Source organism: Zonotrichia albicollis, chromosome 27, assembly GCF_047830755.1.
Source record: "Zonotrichia albicollis isolate bZonAlb1 chromosome 27, bZonAlb1.hap1, whole genome shotgun sequence".
NCBI lineage: Eukaryota > Metazoa > Chordata > Aves > Passeriformes > Passerellidae > Zonotrichia > Zonotrichia albicollis.
Genome location: NC_133845.1, coordinates 1,697,089 through 1,710,794, shown reverse-complemented (window position 1 = coordinate 1,710,794; position 13,706 = coordinate 1,697,089). Strand labels below are relative to the sequence as shown.

The window sequence follows — 13,706 nt, the reverse complement described above, 5'->3', positions numbered from 1 at the left end:
ATATATGATAATATTAGTTATGAATATATAGACAATATAATAATAAATAGATACAAAACATGCCATAATATTAAATACCATAAATAATACATAATGTAATATAATAATATTAATAATAATGAATTTAATAATAGTATTAGTAATGAATATATAAATAATATAATAATAAATAGGTACTAAATATTGCCATGATATTAAATAATATAAATAATACATAATGAAATATAATAATAATAAACAAAAATAATGAATGAATAATAAAATAAATTATAATGAAAATATCCCAAATTCTCAGCTGAAGTTGCACCCTCAGAGACACTGCTGGGAGCTTGGAACTGAGCAGAAAATTCCCTTTTTTTTCCCCACAGAGCATGGGGGTGGTGCTCTATGTGCTGGTGTGTGGAGCCCTGCCCTTCGATGGACCCACCCTGCCCATCCTGAGGCAGAGGGTGCTGGAGGGGAGGTTCAGGATCCCTTATTTCATGTCAGAAGGTAACAGTGGACTGGTTTTTCTCATTTTGGTGTGATTTGAATTAATTCTGGGGTAACCACAAGGTGGGCAGGGGGAATGGCGCTGCTGGCCATGAAGAATTTGGGTTTTTCTCCACTTTAATGTGATTTTTAGTGTTGTATTGAGAGGTTTTTAGCAGCAGTGATGCATCTCTTGGGTGGTAGGCCACTAAGTTTAAATTTTTTTTTTTTTTTCCCCTTTCCAACAGAATGTGAGCACCTGATCAGGAGAATGTTGGTCCTGGACCCCTCCAAACGTTTGAGCATCGCTCAGATCAAGGAGCACAAGTGGATGCTGGTGGAGGTTCCTGCCCAGAGGCCAATCCTGTACCCGGCAGGAGAGGAGAACCAGCCCTCCCTGGGCGAGTACAACGAGCAGGTGCTGAGGCTGATGCACAGCCTGGGCATCGACCAGCAGAAAACTGTGGAGGTAAAACTCAGATGGGGGTAAAACACGCTGAAATGGGGGTGAAACACTGAAATTGGGGGTGAAACACTGAAATTGGGGTGAAACCCACTGAAATGGGGGTGAAACATGCTGAAATGGGGGTGAAACACGCTGAAATGGGGGTGAAACCCACTGAAATGGGGGTGAAACACGCTGAAATGGGGGTGAAACCCACTGAAATGGGGGTGAAACATGCTGAAATGGGGGTGAAACCCACTGAAATGGGGGTGAAACCTGCTGAAATGGGGGTGAAACACGCTGAAATGGGGGTGAAACCCACTGAAATGGGGGTGAAACCCACTGAAATGGGGGTGAAACATGCTGAAATGGGGTAAAACCCACTGAAGTGTCGCTGAAGGACACGAAAGAACACAAGCACACCACCGCTCTCAAGGTGAAGGGAAAAAGGGAAGTTTTATTCTCTGACTCCAATATTTAGAGTTTTACAAAAGTGACAGCGGATTGGAAGGTGACAGTGCCACCTCTGCAGTGACACTGGTCAAACCAACAGTCCATCAACTCTCTCCTCCTCCATAAAGGAATGCAAACCAATGAGTTATTTACAGAAAGTGTGTGAGAAAGTTCACTACAAGAATGTCGACATCAGAAGGCTTAGAAAATCTTAAAAAGCCAGGGTGACACTGAAATGGGGGTAAAACACCTCAAATGGGGGTAAAACCTCAAATGGAGGTGAGAAACACTGAAATTGGAGTACAACACACTGAAATGAGGGTGAAACCCGCTGAAATGAGGGTAAAACATACTGAAATGGGGGTAAAAGACCTCAAATGAGATAAAGCACACTGAAATAGGGATGAAACACCTCAAATGGGGGTACACACCTGTCCTCAGCCTCAGATGTGAGGTGAAGCCCCAAAGGTTCCATGAGGTGTCTTCAGGAGAGAAATTCCCGGGCTTTTTTGCCTTTTTAGCGGACAAAGAATATTTCAGGCGCTCCATCAACAGGGGGGCACATTCCTACACTGTGCTTTATTATATATTTCTTTGCAGTCCCTGCAGAACAAGAGCTACAACCACTTTGCTGCCATCTATTACCTGCTGGTGGAGAGGCTGAAGTCGCACCGGAGCAGCTTCCCCGTGGAGCAGCGCGTGGACGCGCGCCAGCGCCGGCCCAGCACCATCGCCGAGCAGACCGTGGCCAAGGTCAGCTCCTCCCTCCTCACCCTGGGGCTGCTCTGCCTCATTCCCCTCCAAAATCCCTCCCTTTCCACCTGCAATCCCTTGCTGCTTGGTGGGGTTTTCATCCTGGAGCTTAAAATGCTTTAAATGCCGGCCCGGCGCCATTGCTGAGCAGACCATGGCCTAGATCAGCTCCCTCCTCAACCCTGGGCTCCTCTGGCTCTCCCTCCTCAATCCTGGGCTCCTCTGCCTCTTTCCCCTTCAAAATCCCTCCTTTCCTACCTAGAATCCCTTTCTGCTTGGTGGGGTTTCATCCTGGAGCTTTAAATGCCGGCCCGGCGCCATTGCTGAGCAGACCATGGCCTACCTAGATCAGCTCCCTCCTCAACCCTGGGCTCCTCTGGCTCTCCCTCCTCAATCCTGGGCTCCTCTGCCTCTTTCCCCTCCAAAATCCCTCCTTTCCTACCTAGAATCCCTTTCTGCTTGGTGGGGTTTCATCCTGGAGCTTAAAATGCTTTAAATGCCGGCCCAGCACAGTCACCGAGCAGGCCATGGCCTAGATCAGCTCCCTCCTCACCCATGGGCCGCTCTGCCTCATTCTCCTCCAAAATCTCTCCCTTCCCATCTAGAATTCCCATCTAGAATCCCTCACTGTTTGCTGTAGTTCCATCCTGAAGCCTAAAATGCAAATACTGCATTTTAAATATTGCTGCTTGGTGAGGTTTCATCCTGAAGCTTAAAATGCCGGCCCAGCACCATCACTGAGCAAACCACTCCCAAGGTCAGCTCCCTCCTCACCCCTGGCTTCCTCTGCCTCATTCCCCTCCAAAATCCATCCCTTCCTACCTAGAATCCCTCACTGCTTGGCGTAGTTTCATCCCGAAGCCTAAAATGCAAATATTGGGTTTGGCTTTAGCGAGGATCTCATTGCTCTTCTCCTGGTGATGCCTTGGGAAGGCTGACCTGGAACAGGCAGCAAAATTCCCTTTGGGATGTTTGGGTTCTGCTGAGGTGAAGCTCAGCTTCAGTTATGAAAACACAGGTCCAGGAACAGCGTGGCAAAGATTAAACCCAGGTTTAAGCTTGGTTCTCATGATAGAAAGTCACGGGATCACAGAGAAAATGATCAGTTCTAAGATGTATTAATGATCAGTTATAAGATGTATTAAAAGCAGGAATAAAACAGCTCTTGTACTGAATTCCTGCATTTTAGAGCCACATTCCCACTTTTTTCTTCAGTTACAGCCTCCCAGTTGTCCCAAGGATAATTTGTTTTCACACATGGTGGCACCACAGCTCCTGGCTGAGGGTGATTGTTTCCTTTGGGCAGTGCTGTGGATACTGCACTCCAGGAAATAAAGGCTCAAAACCAAGGGAAAATATCCCTGTTCTCCTAATCTTTAGGAAATTTCCCAAAAAAAGTCATTGAAACCATTCCTGAGCCTCCTGGTAGCAGTCAGGGGGTTTGAACTCAATATAATAAAGGAATTTTAGAGCACCAGAAAGCCCCAAACTCTGTCTGTGGTGCTGGGGATAAGTCAGCTTCAACAAGTACTAAGCTTAATTCCATTTGGGGTTGGCCTGGCTGGTTTGGGGGTGGTAATGTTGTTTTTTTTAACAGCTTTAAAGGCTAAGAATGTGCTTCATCCTGAACCAAGAAATAAATCTTGCACTTCTGCTTTGGCACTGGGCTGCACATTGTTCCATCCGTGACTCTGGACGTGGCTCCCCACCTCAGACTGTTCCAGTTTTGAGTTTTTCAGTTGTGTTTTGCAGGCCCAGGCCGTGGTGCCCTCGGTGAACCTGCATTCCCCAAACCCAAGGCTGCTGCAGTCTCCAGGGCTCCCCTCAGCCTCAGGAGCAGAAACCTTTTCCTTCCCTCCCTCCAGCTGCCAGGGAGAGGCAGCTTTCATGGAAGAGGAAAGGGTTGAGACACCAAAGGTACAGCTTGAAATCACCCTATTATTTGTTTCTTTTTTTTTTTTCCAGAAATCATTCCAGCTAAAAAATATTGTTTTCATGTAAAAGCACAGCAGTGCTTCCTGAAATTTAAGTATTTAAGCATCAAGAGCTGTAGGTATTCCAAATTCTCCTTCCCTGTGACTCCCCAGGGCTGTGTCTTTTTTCATCATTTTTCTGCCTCCTGTTCTTTGCTCTCATTCCATTCTCACCACACTGCTTTTGGAAAGGGGGAAAAAACAAAAAAAAAAAAAAGTGGATTTCCTTCCCTTGTTCTTCTAAAATGTATTTTCAAGAGCTCTGAAGATTCCTTCTTACACAAAGGAGTCCTGGATGCAGCTGAAGTGTCCAAAAGGAGCTCCAGCAATTAGAGAGGGGAAATAGCTTAAAATAATTACATTTATGAACTATGTGACTCTCATAAAACCTCTGTTGTTTTCTCTGGTGTTGCACCACGTTACAACTTGAAGTTCAGCGTATTTCTCTTGCCTGGTGCCAGCTGGGGTTTGATTTCCTGCCTGCCAGTTTGAAGGGTTTATTGCTCCCTGGTTTGTTCCCAGCACCAGGAGTGTGGCCCTGGTTCTCAGCTCGGGCTCCTTGTGTGGTCTGTGGCAGCTGGAAAGCACAAACCAGTTCAAAGGCTCTTCAAAATTAACATTTCCAGCTTTATTTGGCTTTATAGCTGCACTTTGGCCAGGGTAGGTCAGCAGCTGGTGACAGCAGTGAGGTGTCAGGGCTCACTTGGGAATATTCTTAATTTTTGTAGGACTTGAGCACTAAAGATTTCCAGGCTCTGATCCCTGGAAAATCTGCAGGGAGCCAATGTGGGATGGGTTCTGCTCCTCCTTTCTGCCACATCAGTGCCAGGCATTTCAGTGGGGAAGTCCCAAATGGGAAGGAAGGTGTTCAAAAAAATGAAATTTAGAGGTAAAATCCATTCAGTCAAAACTGAGCAGAGCCAGAGTTCTCCCGTGCAGGAATCATCATTTTCCTGCTGTTTAAATTACTTATAGCTGTTTCTTGGTATTTTCCTGCCATATAGACCATTTGTTAAGGGTTGCTGTCCATGCAGTGAAAGCTCTTTTTCCAAACACTCCTTTTCAAAAGACCCAAGAACTTGGAGGAAAATTCAGGAATGGCTCCCCAAAAAAATGGCTTTACATAAAATCAGCTGCAGCAGTGCCAGATTTTGTGGTAAAGGATTGGATAAAACATGGATTTTCCATCCATATTTGACCCAGTGCGATCCTATTTGTGCAGCAGTAATTACAGGACAGAGGCTCCAAAAGCTGCAGGACATGGGAATATTTATAAATAAACTAATTAATTAATTTTAAAGATAATATAATATAATATAATATAATATAATATAATATAATATAATATAATATAATATAATATTATATTATATTATATTATATTATATTATATTATATTATATTATATTATATATAATGTAATATAATGTAAGTGTATATATATAGTACATGTGTATATATAATATTTTAATATATTATATTTTTATATATAATAGTAATATAATAAATGGAATGTTAATGAAATATTTTAAATATATAAATAATAATTTAGTATATTGAAAATAAATAATAAATAATATAATTTAATATATAGAATGATATTTTTCCTTAAAACCCATATAATTTCGTATGGCAAAGAATTAGTTAAGGTGCGTGGCAAACTGTCTTGGAGAATAAAACCAGAATTAAAACCCCAGGAGCAGTTTAGGCTGGGGAGGTGCCTCTAAAGCTGAGTCAAAGCTGTGGGAGGCTGCTCAGGGCTGGGTAAATCCAAGGAGGGAGATTGCACAGCTTCTCCAGGCAGCCTGTGTTTGCAGGGGAACAACATAAATCAAGTGGAGTTGTGCTGGGAAAAGGTGCATTTATGGAGTTATTCCTGAGCACAGCCCTGCCAGGATGAAATGCAAGGCTGGGGTTTTTTCCTCTTGTTTATCTGAGCCTGATAAATGAGCACAGTAGGTATAGGAAGGGGGGAGCAGCAGTATTGCACATTCCAGAAATATTTTGTACTTGTGGCTAAGCTGGCAAAGTTTTTAATAATTAAAAAAAAAAACAAAAAAAAAAAAAAAAACACCAAAAAAACCCAGTCCTGGAGAGCACAGAACTGTGGGAATAAGAATATTTCATTTTAGGGAATGTAGATAGGAAATGAAGAATTGTACATGGCAAATCTTACTTAAGAGTTAAAGATCCCAATTCCTTCAGGCCAGGGAGTTCCTGCTTGTGGGGGTGATGCTTTGGGCAGGAAACAAAGCTGGGCACAAAGAAAGGTGGGCACAAAGAAAGGTGGGCACAGAGATGGGCACAAAGAAAGGTGGACACAAAACAAAAGTGGGCACAAAGAAAGGTGGGCACAGAGATGAGCACAAAGAAAGGTGGGCACAAAACAAAAGTGGGCACAAAGAAAGGTGGGCACAGAGATGGGCACAAAGAAAGGTGGACACAAAGAAGGGTGGGCACAAAGGTGGGCACAAACAAAGCTGGGCACAAACAAAGCTGGGCACAAAGAAGGGTGAGCACAAAACAGAGCTGGGCACAAGGAAAGGTGGGCACAAAACTGGGCACAGACAGAGCTGGGCACAAACAGAGCTGGGCACAAACAAAGCTGAGCACAAACAGAGCTGGGCACAAACAGAGCTGGGCACAAAGGTGGGCACAAACAGAGCTGGGCACAAATAAAGGTGGACACAAAGCTGGGCACAAACAGAGCTGGGCACAAACAGAGCTGGGCACAAAGGTGGGCACAAACAGAGCTGGGCACAAATAAAGGTGGACACAAAGCTGGGCACAAACAAAGCTGGGCACAAAGGTGGGCACAAACAGAGCTGGGCACAAACAGAGCTGGGCACAAAGGTGGGCACAAACAAAGCTGGGCACAAATAAAGGTGGACACAAAGCTGGGCACAAACAGAGCTGGGCACAAAGGTGGGCACAAACAGAGCTGTGCCCAAACAAAGCTGTCCCCGTGCCCCCAGGTGAATGGCTGCCTGCTGGACCCCGTGCCCCCCGTGGTGATGAGGAAGGGGTGCCAGTCCCTGCCCTCCAGCATGATGGAAACCTCCATTGATGAAGGAATCGAGGCCGAAGGAGAGGCAGAGGAGGACCCAGCCCAGGCCTTCGCTGCCCTGCAGGCAGCTCGAGGGGGCAAGAGGAGGCACACCCTGGCTGAGGTCACCAACCAGCTGGTGATGGTGCCAGGCACAGGTACAGCTCAGCTCAAAGCTCATCCTCTGATCGGCTGGGGTGTGGGGTTATGAGTGATGACTACAAGACAGTTTCTATTTACTAGAAAAGACAAAGGAAAAAAAAAAAACACAAAATACCCCAAAATTTGCTGGGAAATGTGGCAAGATTGGCTGCTTTCTCAACTGAATGTCCCCAAATCATTCATCCCTAAAGGTGAGCTGGCAGAGAGCAGTGGGGAAATAAAACCCTCTGGACTCCAGCACCAGTGAGGTGACCATGCCTTTCGGGCTGCAGTTTTGTCAGGATTTAAAAAGCCCTGAACCCTTTCCAGTGAAGATCTGCAGGGTGTCTGGCTGCTGCAAAATACTGCAAAAACCCAGCAGCAAATCCCCATTATTGTACTGCAAGTTTCACTTGACAATTCCTTTGTCCAAATTGATTTCTTTGGCTGTTCACTCTAAGATAGCCACTGTTGGCAGGAGTAGCTGGAGTCAGTGGTGCTGATTCTCACTCTTATCCTGGATTTTGGGTTTTTTTTGTGCCAGGAAAAGTCTATTCCTTGGATGAGAACTCCTCCCTGGGCAGCATCGACTCGGAGTACGACATGGGCTCGGTGCAGAGGGACCTCAAATTGCTGGGCGAGACCCCTTCCCTGAAGGAGATGGTGCTGAGCAGCCAGCAGCCCGCAGCGGTGACCTCGCCGTTCCTGGGGCTGCGGCCTGCCAACCCAGCCATGCAGGCCCTGAGCTGCCACAAACGAGAGGCTCACAACCGCTCCCCGGTCAGCTTCCGCGAGGGCCGCCGCGCCTCCGACACCTCGCTCACGCAAGGTACCTGCTCTGTGCAGCACCAGGCAGCTGGGTAACGATCTGGTGTAATGGCAGTGACACCCAGGCACAGCAGGAAGTGCCCTCCGTGCTCAGCTGTGGCTTGGTTGTCACTCAGCTCATCTCCTGGGCTGACCAGAAAATCAGATTGTTCTGACAAGGGGTTTTTGCTCCTCTTCTCTTCTCTTCTCTTCTCTTCTCTTCTCTTCTCTTCTCTTCTCTTCTCTTCTCTTCTCTTCTCTTCTCTTCTCTCTCTTCTCTTCTCTTCTCTTCTCTTCTCTTCTCTTCTCTTCTCTTCTCTTCTCTTCTCTTCTCTTCTCTTCTCTTCTCTTCTCTTCTCTTCTCCTCTCCTCTCCTCTCTTCTCCTCTCCTCTCCTCTCCTCTCCTCTCCTCTCCTCTCCTCTCTCTCCTCTCCTCTCCTCTCCTCTCCTCTCCTCTCCTCTCCTCTCCTCTCCTCTCCTCTCCTCTCCTCTCCTCTCCTCTCCTCTCCTCTCCTCTCCTCTCCTCTCCTCTCCTCTCCTCTCCTCTCCTCTCCTCTCTCCTCTCCTCTCCTCTCCTCTCCTCTCCTCTCCTCTCCTCTCCTCCTTCTCTCTTCCTTCCCTTCCCTTCCCTTCCTTCCCTTCCCTTCCCTTCCCTTCCCTTCCCTTCCCTTCCCTTCCCTTCCCTTCCCTTCCCTTCCCTTCCCTTCCCTTCCCTTCCCTTCCCTTCCCTTCCCTTCCCCTTTTCCCTTTTCCCTTTTCCCTTTCCCTTTCCCTTTCCCTTTCCCTTTCCCTTTCCCTTTCCCTCCACAGGAATTGTAGCATTTAGGCAGCACCTCCAGAACCTGGCACGCACCAAAGGAATCCTGGAGCTGAACAAAGTGCAGCTGCTGTACGAGCAGATGGGATCAGAGGAGGAGCCTTCCCTGACATCAGCTGCCACCCAGCTGCAGGACCTCATTAACAGCCCTGCAACAGGTAATTAAAGCAGAGCTCGAGCTCCATCTCAGTGCTGTGGGACAGATCAGCAGAGGATGAGGTGGGTGTGAGATCTGGGAGGAGCTGATGGACAGATTCAATGTCCCTTTCTCCTTTCTGCCTTCCCCAGACTGCAGAATTTGCGGCCCTTACCCACCCTTGTGGTGTCAGTGAGGGGCTCTGCCAGCTTCCCAAACCCAGCATCACTGCTTTCAGTCTGAGGGGTGTTTGGGATTTAGGAAAGGCCAGTGACACCTTTTCTTGGTGGAGGCCCAACGGCAGGGAGCAGATTGCAGTTACACACAGACTGATGTGCAGAGTGAATGTTGAGTTGTTGAATGGGGACTCGTTTTCAGTGGAACAGGAACACAACAGAACCTCTGGCAGGGAAAACCCTCAAGCCAGGCTTAAGGGAGCCTTTTGTGGCCATGCAGCTTGCTCCTCTTCCCCCTGCAGGAGGAAGGCTCCCAGCAGCAGCAGCAGCAGCAGCAGCAGGAGGCTCCAGCTGCTTTCCCCAGTGGTGCACAGCCCCCAGTGCTGTCAAGGAGGCAGAGCCTGGAGACCCAGTACCTGAAACACCGGCTGCAGGTACCCCTGTGCTGCCCTGGGAATGCCACCCTGCCCTGGGAATGCCACCCTGCCCTGTGGATGCCACCCTGCCCTCCCTGTGAATGCCACCCTGCCCTGGGAATGCCACCCTGCCCTGGGAATGCCACTCTGCCCTGGGAATGCCACACTGCCCTGTGAATGCCACACTGCCCTGGGAATGCCACCCTGCCCTGTGGATGCCACCCTGCCCTGGGAATGCCACCCTGCCCTGTGGATGCCACACTGCCCTGGGAATGCCACCCTGCCCTGGGAATGCCACACTGCCCTGTGAATGCCACCCTGCCCTGGGAATGCCACCCTGCCCTGTGGATGCCACCCTGCCCTGGGAATGCCACCCTGCCCTGGGAATGCCACCCTGCCCTGTGGATGCCACCCTGCCCTGGGAATGCCACCCTGCCCTGTGGATGCCACCCTGCCCTGCCCCACCCTCCTCTGCCCCGACCTGCTCTGCCCAGTTGGGGAAGATGAAACAGGAAAGCCTTATCAATATGATTGTCTGGCAAAAGATTTGGAGAATACAGAAACTATAAGTGAGACTGAAATGAAAGCAAACTTTGGGATCCCTCAGTTACTGAACAACTGGGAAACAATGGTGTGGCTGCTGAAGGTGATCCCCTTTTGATGGAACAACACCCTCTGCTTGCAGACAGGCCCAAGGGTCAGAGCAGACCCTGCAGCTTGGCAGAAGGGGCCCAAAGAGGAGATTTTAGGGTTCTGCATCAGCACCCAAGGAGCCACTTCTTAACCCCCTGGGCCTTCCTCTTCCACACCCCCTTTATTTCAAACCCATTTTGATATACCTTTAGTTCATAAAAACTGGGGTTTTTTTCCCCAGTTTTCCAGCTTGCAGATTCTTCCACTTGGGAAGAAGCTTCCCATGGATTTTTATGGCATAATCTGTCCTGCAAAAATATTGCCTAAGGGTTAGAAGCCAGTGGGTTTAGAGAGTGGCTCTGTGGACAGCTGGGCAGTTAGAGGGGTAGGAAATGTTTCTGGACTCATTCATGAGATCAACAGCCATTTAGAGCAGCTCTGCTTTCCCTGCAGAAGCCCACTCTGCTCTCCAAAGCTCCCAACACCTGCCAGCTCTACTGCAAGGAGCTGCCCCGGAGTCTGGAGCAGCAGCTCCAGGAGCACAGGTGAGAATCCCCCAAATTCTGCACAAAAATTACTCTCAAGAGTAACAAAAGAACTGGAACTCTCTTTCTCCATTAAGAAATAATCTAAAAAAAGCAAAGTTTCACTTCAAAACTTCTTTTAAAAGCAAGAACAAGTTCTGCCATATGTTTACAAATTTCCCTGCCTGATCTTCAGCTCCCAGATTCCCCAGAGCAGCGAACAGCAGGCTTTAAAATACAGCAGGAGCACAGGTGAGAATCCCCCAAATTCGGCACAAAAATTACTCTCAAGAGTAACAAAAGAACTGGAACTCTCTTTGTCCATTAAGAAATAATCTGAAAAAGGGAAGTTTCACTTCAAAACTTCTTCTACAAGCAAGAGCATATATTTACAGATTTCTCTGTGTGATCTTCAGGCTTTAAAAGACAAGCACAAAAAATGCATCTCGTTCTTAACAAAGTGAATTAAACAATGCATGGGGTTAGGAGTTATCAGAGGAGATGTGTGATAGAGCTATCAGAGGAGATGTTTGATAACACTGGCAGGTGAGGAGATGTTTGATGACACTGGCAGGTGATAGCTTTGCTGTGCTGCAGCGGTCAGTGAGCAGGGTTGCCCGGGGATTTGGGCTGTGTTTGTGGCCCAAATGGCCAGAATAACCATTTTTTGTGTCCCGCTGCAGGCTGCACCAGAAGAGGCTGTTCCTGCAGAAGCAGTCCCAGCTGCAGGCCTACTTTAACCAGATGCAGATAGCAGAGAGCTCGTACCCCCGGGCCAGCACGCTGCCCCTGCCGTGCCCGGAGGAGCTGCAGCCCCAGCAGCAGCCCCAGCAGCAGCCGCAGCAGCAGCAGCCAGCCCAGTTCAGCCTGCAGCAGCCCCTGAGCCCCGTGCTGGAGCCCTCCTCGGGCCAGCTGCCCTTCGAGCCCTTCCTCAGGCCGTTCCCCAAGGTGCAGCTGGAGCCCGGCCCGTCGCCGGGGCAGGCACAGCCGGCGCAGCCCCTCCCGTTCCCCTACCAGACTTGTGAGCTGCCCGCCGTCCCTCCGCCCCCCAGAGCCCCGGGGCAGCGCCCGAGAGCCAGAGCAGCTCTGCAGAGCCCCAGCCCAGCTACGACTCCCTGCCGGAGCTGCCCGGACTCTTTGATTGTGAGATGATGGAGGCTGTGGATCCCCAGCACGGTGGGTATGTCCTGGTCAATTAGCAGCCAGGGCACGCTGGAAGGACAAAAGGAGAAGCATGTGAATTTTTTGGTTGGTTTTTGGTTGGTTTTTTTTTTTTTTTTTTTTTTCTTCACCCTGTTCCTACCCCACCCACGTCAAAGTTTTTCGACTCTCAGATTGACAGGGGAACTGAAAATCCACCTGGCTGGAAGGAAAATAAAAAAGCAGGAGGTGTTTGGCCCCAGTGGCTGGGGCTGGAGAACAGGGAGTTCAACAGCAGCTTCATCCCACCAAGCCTGTGCGGAAGGAGGCAAAAAAGGAGAATTTCAGAGGAAGGAAAAAGCCCCTTCTGAAAACATCCGGGGAGTTTGGCAGCATCCATCCACCATCCACTCAGAGAGGAGAGTGAGTGCACGCTTCTCGTACTTCTTGGCAATAAAAGCAATAGTTTTTCACTGAAATTCAGGGTAGATTCGGGTCTGCGCTGATGGCAGCTGAAATGCTCCGGAGAACAGGAGCACGAGGTGGAATCCAGGGGAAGCTGCACTTGGGTTGAGCTCCTGCTCTGGAATTGCTCTGTGGGCAGCCCTGAGCGTCCCAGGCAGCCTCCCCTTCCTCCTGCTGGCACCCAAACGGGATTTCCCAAACCTGCCAAGGAGCTCTCCACTGTCTGCTGAAGGAATCTGGACCTGACTTTGTCACAAGGAGCCTGGGACTGTGTGGAGAGACCTCTGGGTGGGCATTGGAATTGTGGAGGATCCAGCAGACACAGAAGGTAAGAGAGCCATGAAAGAGAGCAAGACCTGCAGGAAATGGCATTAAAAAAAAAAAAATAAAATCCACCTGGGTGGCTTTTAAAATCACCCCCTCATTCAGGAGGAATTCTGCTCGCTGGAAAGGATCCACCTGTCCCTGGGTTGCATTTTAAAAACAAACAAGCAAACAAAACTGTGTTTTGAATTTGCAGTATGTGTTGCTGGTGGTTTCTTGAGCTTTGTATATTTGGACAGTTATTTAGGGTTTTAGAACTTTAAGGATAAAAAAAAAAAAACAAACAATGAGCTTATAAAAAGTAAAAAAAAAACACCCCTGTGAAGTGATAGTGCTGTGCCTTTTTCAGTTCTTTATCAGCCTATATGCTTTTTTCTGAAGAAAGTAGACAATACCCCATTTATATCCCGGCTGTGGCCAAAGTCCCTTCAGAGCACACGTCCCACCGTGTGGGGCAGGTGTGACTTCCTCAGTGCTTGAGTGGCTCGTGTATATAGGTCACTGAAAGTATCACAGCAATATTTCAGCATCAGCCTCCTGATGTGTCAGCCATTTCAAGGGATGCTCCAGCTCCACCTGCAGCTGTGTCTCCACAACTTTCCACTCATGGAATCCGAGTCCCAGGAGGGGGAGGCTCAGGGAGCTGCAGGAAGCTGAGATTCCACTTTGGGCCTTGGCTCTGGCCCTGAGGAGGTGGTGTGGGCCAGGCCAGCCCTTTCCTGAGCAAACACCAAGCACAACTGCAGCTTCATCAAAGCACAAAGAGAGCGAGAGAGGAACTGTGCTGAGCACACCAGAGTTTGCTGGAAGGTTTGGCCTTTGGTGCTGCAAATCCCCAGGGCAGAGGGAGGTGAAAATCAGCGTTCACAGCAATAAGATCCCATTAAAACACGGAATAGGAGGGGTTTAGGCAGTGTGTGAAGGGAAGAGGGTTTAAGGGTGACAGAAGGGGCCTGGTCCCTGTGTGGGCAGGTAGAGACAACTCT

The 13,706-nt window shown here is 48.6% G+C and overlaps 1 protein-coding gene and 1 long non-coding RNA gene across 2 annotated transcripts in view; both read left to right on the top strand.

Moving 5' to 3' along the window:
- SIK2 (salt inducible kinase 2) overlaps positions 1-12,857 on the top strand; it is a 35,725-nt gene extending 22,868 nt beyond the window's left edge. The window contains 11 exon segments of the mRNA XM_074527867.1: positions 369-492; positions 720-940; positions 1,970-2,122; positions 3,875-4,039; positions 7,071-7,299; positions 7,827-8,111; positions 8,900-9,060; positions 9,518-9,652; positions 10,721-10,812; positions 11,475-11,827; positions 11,830-12,857. Coding sequence (XP_074383968.1) covers positions 369-492; positions 720-940; positions 1,970-2,122; positions 3,875-4,039; positions 7,071-7,299; positions 7,827-8,111; positions 8,900-9,060; positions 9,518-9,652; positions 10,721-10,812; positions 11,475-11,827; positions 11,830-11,990 — 2,079 coding nt within the window. The 3' untranslated portion in view covers positions 11,991-12,857.
- Positions 5,582-6,498, top strand: LOC141725219 (uncharacterized). The gene is made up of 2 exons (XR_012577075.1): positions 5,582-6,365; positions 6,443-6,498. It is a non-coding gene; the product is annotated as an uncharacterized LOC141725219 (long non-coding RNA).
- Positions 12,858-13,706: the final 849 nt, after the last annotated feature.